The 9923-nt window shown below is 39.2% G+C and overlaps 2 protein-coding genes and 1 long non-coding RNA gene across 3 annotated transcripts in view; 2 read left to right on the top strand and 1 right to left on the bottom strand.

Annotated features, from left to right (window-relative positions):
- The window catches only part of LOC109299053, a 5865-nt gene extending 5326 nt beyond the window's left edge, over window positions 1–539 (top strand). The window contains exon 2 of the long non-coding RNA XR_002097759.1: window positions 17–539. This is a non-coding gene — a long non-coding RNA (uncharacterized LOC109299053). The remainder of the gene's footprint in view (window positions 1–16) is intronic.
- CSTF3 (cleavage stimulation factor subunit 3) overlaps window positions 1–2650 on the top strand; it is an 87566-nt gene extending 84916 nt beyond the window's left edge. Inside the window, exon 21 of the mRNA XM_019519963.1 lies at window positions 1333–2650. Within this exon, the coding sequence (XP_019375508.1) occupies window positions 1333–1535 (203 nt within the window). The 3' untranslated portion in view covers window positions 1536–2650. The remainder of the gene's footprint in view (window positions 1–1332) is intronic.
- Window positions 2651–6329: 3679 nt separating this feature from the next.
- Window positions 6330–9923, bottom strand: part of TCP11L1 (t-complex 11 like 1) — a 44567-nt gene continuing 40973 nt past the window's right edge. The window contains exons 8-9 of the mRNA XM_019519530.1: window positions 9070–9242; window positions 6330–7705 (exon numbers count right to left, since the gene is read on the bottom strand). Coding sequence (XP_019375075.1) covers window positions 7470–7705; window positions 9070–9242 — 409 coding nt within the window. The 3' untranslated portion in view covers window positions 6330–7469. The remainder of the gene's footprint in view (window positions 7706–9069; window positions 9243–9923) is intronic.

Below are 9923 nucleotides of genomic sequence, written 5' to 3'. Positions count from 1 at the left end.
CCCTGCCCTTCAGTAGGTCTCATCATTGTACCTAGATTAGGCTGCTGCTAAACACCAGAGATTTCCTATACAGGCATGAAGACTATCAGGTCAATGTAAATGTGTAATTCACTGATATATGACTGTTCCTGTTCAAACTGCTGTAAGTAATACTACACATTTCTGATATAAAACCACTCAACTAACAAATGTAACTTGGCTAATAAAACTAGACTGAAAGCAGGCATTCAGGTTGTCACTCTGCTCCTCTCATGGATTAAACATAATATTATCCAGCTTAGAGCTATATCATATTTGGGTGATGAGAAACTTGGGTCTCATTTTTCTCAGCCCATGGAACTGCACCAAAAGCACCTGCTAACACACACAGCTTTCCATAGTTTATAGCTGAGAACTAAACTAGTCCAGAAGGATTGGATATACAGCGTGCCACTTAAGTCTGGACACTTGGTCTCTTGCCAGAGAGTAATTGAAATGTTTTTTGTAGTAGCAGATAGTCTCACACTCCAGCAAAATCAAACTTCTGATTTTTTTTTTTTTTCCAAGTAAAAATAGGAAGTGAAAAAAAATCATTTAATTAAAAGATGGAAAACTTCAATATTAACTTTTAAGTGTAGGTCAAGTACATAAGTTTGGGCATTAGTTTCAGCATAGCTTATATCTGTTATTAAAACAATAAGTTTCACTTGTCCCAGTGACTTCCCTTAAGCTGTTTTCTTAAAATAATATAGTTTTCAACCATTTATTTTTGTATTTTCTACTTGGCATTTAACCCCAGGCACTGCAGATTCTATGTCTCTACCACCAGTGCTTTTATTTAAAGTAACTTTTTAAATATTGTCCTGAACACTCTTGAAATGTTATAGTCTGACAAGTCCCAAAATAATGGTAGGGATTTCACATTTTCTACTTGCACTATTTACTAGTAGAAATAGAGTAGCAAACTAGTTGCACTCTAAAATTCACTCAGTACATCTGTAACTGTTGCTAAAATAAACCATCTTCCCTAGTGTTCCTGTTAATCTCTGCATCAGATGTAAACTTTCATGTTGCTTTCCCTGCTGCCTCCCCAGCCCTGAAAAAGAAAAAACTAGTTCAAGCTGAGCTACACTATTCAGTGACTTCTATTTTCTGATCTCCTTATTCTTTCTGGTTGACACGGCCTCAGCTGGAGGTAGTGTCAAGAAATCCTGACTGGCTTCTTGCAGTGATGCCATTCTCTGGTAATGTTTCCAAAAGTAGGTCTAAATGAATTCACATGTTTTCCAGGGAGGCTTAATTTTGCTGACTGGTTTGTGCTTGAAGATAATTTATCTTTTCCTCATTCCAAAGCTGTTGATGAAGCTATAAGAATAATTACTGGAGGCCTGCCTGACCTAACTGTAGAAGGTAATGGACCTGTGGAGAATAATGCCATGCTCAATAAAGCTGTCAAGAGACCAAATGAAGATTCTGATGATGAAGAGGAGAAAGGATCCGTGGTTCCTCCTGTACATGACATTTACAGAGCACGACAGCAAAAGAGAATCCGGTGAAACAAGTTTAAAATCCTACTGCAAGAAAAGGACTGAGAGAATTTTTTGCCTCTGAAGTCAAATGTTTAAAGGGACATCAGTTTTTAACAGATATCTTGGAGCGGAGGTTTGTTACTGAGGTGCCTCTTATACCATAAGTTTCTTGGACAGACGAGTCTTAGAATGCTGAACAGATTTGTGCTCTGAACAAGATTAGGTTTTTGAAAAAAAGTGCAAAATGTCCAACTTGCATTTAGTTCCTCTTCAAGTGTGTTCACATCTACCACTTGAAATCTTGTGGGGTTTCAACAGTTTTATTTTAAAAACTGGATGGCTTATAATTGTGAAACATTTTTAATTCACATTTTCTGGAAAACAGTTGTTCTCAGTTTGCTCATGTAGTGTCCTGCCTTATTGTTTGTTTTTATTTATGGCAGAATGTATGGAATCTGTTTTGTAGTTTAAAATGGAAAAACATTCCTTTAAAATAAAAGGATATCAATAACTTCATGCCTCATTCAGGTTTTATTTCATACACAAAAGCTGGGGTTTTTTGTTTTTTTTTTTAACATTGTTCAGCCAAAGCCACTTCAAAAAGGATGTTAGCAATAAGCCTTTCAGGGAAACCAATCATATCATACATATCTCAGAACTTTAACTGTCCAGTACCCTTCAAGAACAGTGTGACAGTATCATTTAACACAAAGGAAAATGTACATATATTTACATATATGTGGTCCTGATCCTCAAGTTCAGCAGAGCAACCAAGCAACTGTATGAAAAAGCACAGATAGATCAGCCAAATTCTGACCTCTTGTGGTCAGCTGAGTGTAGCATTGCCATTGTCAGTCAGCAAAATTATTAGAAAGTTGATTTGCTATGTGCCTTTCAATTTAGCTTGCCAGCTGTTATCACTTGAGGAAAAGAACATTGAGTGATAATTTGAGATGCATTATGGAATTTACTAGGTACTACTAAATATAAACACATGAGAAAGTTGCTGTAATCACTTTGTAGGATTTGCTTGGCCTACAAAACCCCAAAGTCAGTAGTTCTTACTTGGTACAAAATCCTCTATTGAACAAGCCATCTTGCTGCCTAAGGCTACATTTCCTATTCCTGACAATTTATGAAGAGTCAAACTTCATAACTAAGCTTTCAGAATGGGAACAAAATATAATGTACTGAACTGAACATGTGAACAACATGCAGAAGCAAGGCTTGGTGTCACAATAAGCAGAAGCTGGTACTCATGAATATCTGCATTTTTGTGGCTTTGCAGGGGAGGAGAAAGCAGCCTCCTACATGTATTTTTATCTACTGGCACACCAGTCATCCAGGATTTGTACTTAAATTTCTTTTCGTAATTGTATTTATTCATACCGACCATTACTACCAACTTTTCTTAGAAGCAAGACCACTTCAATGCTATTCTACAGACCCATGGTAATGCTAAGAATAAGTGCTCAGATATCTCACAGTGACACATGCAGAATGGGAATTGAAACACAATGGAGCTTGCATTTTAGGGTAAGCTACTATTTCTTCCAATGTATTTTTCTGGATGTAAAACATAAGCTTGGAATGCTCCACAGGGATTTCATACCAGTATACAGGGAAAAAAATGCTCAACTACAAGGCAGAAGTGCCAGTTTTTACCTGCATCAAGCAAGGTGGGGTAGGTCCTGTCTGGTATTTAAGATCTTTGAACAACTGCAAAGTCAACGGTTACTCAAACCTGTTCCTTTCTCACCTGGACTCTTGGGTCAGGATTTCAAAACTTGATGCTTAAGTTTTAGATTCTTTACATGCATATTTAGATCTCTGAAGAAGCGACTTCATGTGCACAAGTGCTGAGCATGGAGCAGCTCCAAAGCGTAGAGTTTAGAACCCATTAACCTCTAGTTTGTTTCTTCCCTTCAGTCATCACTCAAAAAGGGTAAAATAGCCCATGGTTTGGAAACTAACACAATTTAGCACTTCTAAAACCAGGCTAGTAACAACCTGGGAACAGGCTCAAGAGAGGCCTAGTTGGTATCTTAAGGCCTCATAAAAGTACAAGTTACTGTGAAAAAAAAACCTTAATTCAATTCCACATAAAAATAATTGAGTCAGATTCACGTCAAGTTTTGTCCAGTATTTGGCCTGCCCATTTAGTGCTATTACTGTAAAGCAGCATACTAAGATGTCTTTCCAGAAGGCAGTGATACAAATAGTCAGTTACTACCAAGCATGTCTCAGCTAAAATATACTTGCTTAAACTCGAACACCAATCCATGTTTCTGCAAATGTTCTTAAAAAAACCCAACCAAACTGCTTTAATCCTGAAAAACAAGTTAAAGGAGCTACTATTGTACCCATTATGGCTTTCACAAACTAACAAATGTGTTTTCTTCATTAGCATTAATGAGTTATTGAGCATGGGCATAAAAACTACAGGTAAGTATGAATTTGAAATATGAATTATAGGAGGTGCTCAAGCACAGATATTCTTCACTTCCACTATTTTATTAAGTCACCCTCATCATTATGAAGCCATGGTTTTGTTTGCTGCAAGTGTCCTTCAAGCTCTTTGCTGCTTTTGCCATTGTAACATTTGTCATACCCCTATTTCTGTCATTAAAATTATCTCCATTCTGGATTTAAGAGGCTATCAATTTAGCAGTTACATTTTATTAGATTCCTTCCTAAACATATAACCAAAAGAAAAAGTGCCTTGAAACACTATGAAGAAATATAAATTATAATATATAATTGATTGTTTAGGATAGGCCAAGGGTACCCAGCTACAAACAGTAGGACAAAACTGATTGCAGAAAATCTTGCAAAAAAGTAGGAGGCTTATAGGTTAAAGGAATTCACAACCAGATTGACCAATCATCTTAACATGCTGGAGGGTTCAAATCTAGAACTGACTGTGGGGAGATGATGACACCCATTTACAGTCCAATTGTTATGTTAATTACAACTCTGGACATCAATTGTTATCTGGTTCAAAATCTCCTCAGTCTCCTCTTGGCCTGGCCCTTCAGATTCCTCTCCCTATATGACCATCTTCCATCCCTCCCCTTCCTTTTACCCACACCATTCAATTTCTTCCTTACCTCACACTAACCCCACACTTCTGCCCTCCAGAGAATACAAAAATGAATGTAGCAGCACTAGAAAGATGTACCCATAGCCCTGATAACCTTACTCATGTATCCTTTTTAAAGGATTGTAACCCTCACATCTACTCTTGAACAGCACACAGCTCAAGTGATTTCAAGAGTAAATGACAACTTTGGGTAATACTGAAATAAAAAAAAACAATTAAAAAAAGATACACATTTAAAAATCACATTAAATAGAATAGTAAAAGTTGAGCAGTTTGTTTTCTAACCTTCACTCTTTTTTAACAAAAACTGGTGAGGTGTTAAGTTACGTAGACAAGTTATTCAAAACAAAAAAAATACACACACGGAGCTACAACAGCACTATGGACTACTGCACTTTTAGAGCAGCATTTACATTGTAAAAGGTTGGAAGCATCCACTATGAAAAGACAAGACTTAAGATTACAGCCTGATATGCAAAGGTATGGAGAACAATAGTATCAAACACTTGAGGAAGACGACAGTAAGGAATTTGCTTCTCTAGAGTACTTTATATTTTCCTTACGCAGAATTTGTAAACACAGACAATACAAAAAATTACTAGACAAACAAAATTACAGTTTTCACCTTTTCTCCTTAACCACCAGCTAAAAAACCTTTAACTATAACAATAGAAAAAATGTGGCCAAGAGCCCTCTGACACAGAAAAACTGTTTGTTATTGATGCAATTATTTTTAAATCATAAAATGAGGAAATCTGTGTTTCACACTGGCACACAATCAAACAATACAGTCCTACATCCTCATCCTCAGAGCTGAAAGTTCCTGTAACCTTCTCCCCCTGCTCAAACTGTAGGAACTACTCCCACTTCAAAATGTCAAAAGAAATGGAAGCACTGGTATACACGATGTACGTACATCCCATTCAAACTACAGTGATTGACTAAAGAAAGAATAGAATTGACAGCGTAATTAGCACTTGAACAGGCCTCATTTTAATTTCTTTGTTTTAGAATACATCAGGACTTGTCAATGTTTGAGCAGAGTCCCAAAAACATCTGCAACCTCAACTTGTAAGATGTTGGCAGGCCAGGGGTGAAGGGCAGGGAAGCTGAGAAGCCCAATCCTTGTGGCAGCACAGCCCTGGCCCCTTCCCCACCATCCATCCCAAGGTGCATGTGCCAAGCAAAATGCCTTTGCGTGCCATGCTCTGTCACCTGTGCTGGGGGTTGCCTACCCCTGGAATATGTTCTTTTTTACTGAGGCCCTCAGTTTAGGAATAGGCACCAGGCTATCACTTTTGCCTATGGGTATATCACCTTATGGTAACCGAGCCACTTCTAGAACCACTTCTTACCCAAACCCTCCTGGGCAGTATCAGCTGAAGACCACTTCAGTTTTCCTTCTAACTCATCACTACTGTGCCGTAGTGTCGTGTGCCAGGAAGCGTGATGTGACGCTACTGTGCAGTAGCTACTGTGCTGTCAGCATCATGAAAAAGCCATTTGGCATCACTAATGCGCAGTACTCTGGTACTGCACAGTCATTTAGTTGTTTATACAAGTACTAAATAAATTACTGCAGTAATGACTACACAGTCAGCATCTCGTGTGGATGCAGCCACTGCCCTAAATCTAAGATTTACTTAGTTCTCAAAGAAAAAAAAATTACTTTTCATGCTGTTGAACCACTAAGATCAGAACACCTTCAGAGGACACTCATTTGAGAGATTAAGTAACTAGATAATTTCTCAAGGATCTACAAATGTTTTTGAGTTCAAGAACTTCTCTATAAAATTGGAAAACAAAATACCAAATATTCTCACATTAATTCCAATTAACTTAAAATAGCTCATTTCCTTCTATACACATAAAATTACTATTACCAAAATTTTATTGATATGTTCTGAATTTCATTGGTATTTCTGAAGCTATGAGCATAAGTCTTCACTTACGTCACAATTTAAAAAACAAGTAGTTTCCTTCAGCCTAAAATTCAATGGTAAAGCCTTTATCCATCTTCTAAAAACATTACATTTCACTTTTTAAAATAAGTAATTTACATAAAAAGGAATAAACTATCAGCAACAGAAAGGCAAGAAGTGCCAGTCTTATCAAAAGAGTTCTCTCTCTGCCCTTCTGAAATCTTTACAATAAATAAATACAGTTGCAATCTTACAGATTGCCACCTTTGTAAATACTGTACAAAGAGGACAGTTACCTGATATCCAGAAAATTCACTACAAAAATATAATTATATAACGTTTTTGGTAACGCATTTGCAGGTAGAGAGGAAAATATGCGATAGAAAAAATGCGATTAGCAGAAAGACTAGTAGCTTTCAAATACAAAATATAATATTACAGTAAAGTGCTGCGTTTGGCCTTGCTCTTGATTAGTTAGCCAAGTTTCTCACATCTGGAATTTTATGTTTGTTAAATTGTTACATTTGTCAGGTGTTACTATAAGATTTCTCGAGGCCAAATCACTCAAACTTGGAAGAGACCTTTGCTAATCTGCTTTACATCAATGCACATACTAACTTTGTGATAAAGTAGAGAGTTTGGACACCTAAAATCAGCCATTTAAGATGCCATTTGATTGCAAAATTATCACCTTATCTAGCAACTGCTCAGTTTCTGAAAACTGCAGAAAAATAAAATACAGATCATTAGTCTGGCATACCTAAAGATTCATCTGTTTTTACTTCAGAGCACCTTTCTCCTTCAGAATAAGCCAGTGTTACTCAGTTAAAGAAAAAAAAAAAGTTTAAATGGAAAGCTGTTTTCCAGAGCAAAGTTAGGTGCAACATTTCAATAGAAGACAAAACTAACACCGTCTAAGAAGCATACGAATGGGTATTATGACTTTTCTGACTTCCCTAATAGCTGAGATTCTTCCTTATCCAGTATTTTGCTGAGAACAGTGTCATAGTAAGGGCTGAAGACCATCTTGTTATAATTGACAAGGCGAACGTATTTGACAGCAATTTCTTCCAGCTCCTTCTGAATAGGGCCAAGTCCACCCGGAATGGCAGGTAAAAACTTCTGGTGACTCGAAACAAGATAACTCTCCAGGAATGTTTGGATTCGAGAATCTGGAAAAGGGTAAGAAAAGGAGCAAGGTTTTAAAAAAGTTGCAAAAGAAATAAGTTATCTTCCTACATGGGGGGCAGGAAAAAAAAAGGAGATTCAAACATGGTAAGCGCACATTTTGAGATCAGTCTGCAAGAAAATTTCAATCTAGAAATTCCTTTGTGCACAGACTGCCAACTATGCTAAGCTGTATTATGTTATACCAGGGGTTGGCAACTCCCAGTACATGTGCACGTGAGGCCATTTTGTTCAGCATACCACAGCCAGCCTAGGCTCAGGGCAGCTACTGCCAGCCATGGAAACCAGGCTGATCGCAGCAGGCAGTAGGGAGGCTGCAAGTCTTGCTGCAAGCAGCCTGGGCTCCATAGCAGGCAGCAGCTGCACAGAGCCTGGGCTGGCTGTGGCAGGCAGCCAGGAGGCTGCAGACAGCTGCACCAGACTCCAGAACCCTGGCTGGGCTCCATAGCAGTAGTGGCTGCACAGGAGTCTGAGGGTGCGTGGCTAGGAAGGTGCCTGGGACATCGCAACCCGTCCCTCCCACCCTGCACCATGTGCCCCAAGACAAGCATGCAGCTGCCACCACCATGAAGATGGTGATGGGGCCTCGGTGCAGCTGTTTGTAGACTCCTAGCTGCCTGCTGCAGATGCCCAGAGTCCAGGTGGACTGTGACAAGCAGCTGCACAGGTGCTCTGAGCAGCTGCAGCAGGCAGGCTGCAAGCAGTTGCACTAGCGTCTGGAGCTCCAGCACCAACACTGTGACAGCGACAGCTACATGCACACCTTTGGGCGCACAGCGCAAAAGGGGCTGGGGCAGCACAACTGTCTCCCCCCCCACCATCTGCCTAAAGGTGCATGTGCACTCACCGCCAGCAACAAGGATCAGGCCTCTCATGGCTCTCCCACTGTCTACCTCTGGCATGCTGAGTCGAGGCGTGGGCTGGGGTGTTTTTGGTCAAAAGTGTTGCTGACCCTGTGTTATACTGTCTAAAAAACGATCAAAGCTCAGCAGTTACTACGCATCACACAGTATCCGAAGCTAACTTGGTGACATAAACAACTGTGCAGCTCGGTGGGGCACTATTAAAATCAAGTGAACCAGGTTCCAAAGGTGATCACTGAAGTCCTGCAGCTGAAATTTGGGAAGTGATATTTGAATATTTTGGCCTGATTTTCAGAAGTGCTTACAGGTCTGAAGTCAAATCAGTCACTCATTTAGGATGCAGCCAGAGCCAGCAGAAAGAACCAAGTGCCTGTCTTAATAAATAGCCAATACGTAAGCAATGCCAAAACATTCTGATAACCTGGTTTGTTAGTAGCATAAGAAAGGAGGATGGTTAGAACACAACCCATGCCCTCCCAGCATACCTATCAGCTTGCATATGGTGTTGTCAGGATTTGCCACTGCCTGGATCTGTCCTTTAAGTACAGTCTCTTTCTCGGTTGTGAATGGTGTAAACCCATGCTGGGAAAGACAGCTATTGACTTCAGCACACACCTTCTCACCAATAGTAGCCAACGCATCACCCAAGTTAAAGGAGCTAAAGAGAGGGCAGAGGATTAAAACATTCTTTAGGGATTATATATTATTAATTTTATATGCTGTCCAATTAAATTGTTATGAGTTGCCAATATGGTAACAAAAAATTTCTCTCACAAGTGCATATGGCAATCATTCTATACCTGCAAGCATCTTAATAGACATATACAATAAAACTAATTTTGTAAAGGGCATATGAAGACCAGTCCAAGCTATGAAGCATAGTATAGCATAAGCCCACATAATCAAAATTTTGTCTGGAGTCAAGTAACAACAAAAGCATTTTTGGGCCCAAGTGAACAAAGCCACTGAACAACATCCACCTTCCTTGGAGAACAGAGTTTAGCTGTTAGGTAAGGATATGTGCAAAGTCCTGGTAATACAGGGGAAAAGACTAGCAACGGTGCAGAAAAAGACCATAATCTGAATATGAGCCAAGAATGTGTTCCTGTTGCAAACAAGGCCAACCGGATACCGGCCCGTATTAATAGGAGTTAATCTTGCAAGTCAAAGCAAGTAATTCTCCTGTTCTGTTTTGCACTGGTGAGGTGTCACCTGGAATACTGTACCCAGTTTTAGAAAGTCTAGTGGAGAGCAAAAAAATTATTAAAGGCCTGGGAAACTTGATTCATGAGGAAACCCTGAAAGAACTGGGATTATTTAGCCTAGAGAAGGGCACACT

This window comes from Gavialis gangeticus, unplaced genomic scaffold, assembly GCF_001723915.1.
Source record: "Gavialis gangeticus isolate Ggan-Ray unplaced genomic scaffold, GavGan_comp1, whole genome shotgun sequence".
In the NCBI taxonomy this organism is placed as follows: Eukaryota; Metazoa; Chordata; order Crocodylia; family Gavialidae; genus Gavialis; species Gavialis gangeticus.
The sequence above is the reverse complement of the archived record's forward strand: the minus strand, read 5'-3'. Positions and strand labels throughout refer to the sequence as shown.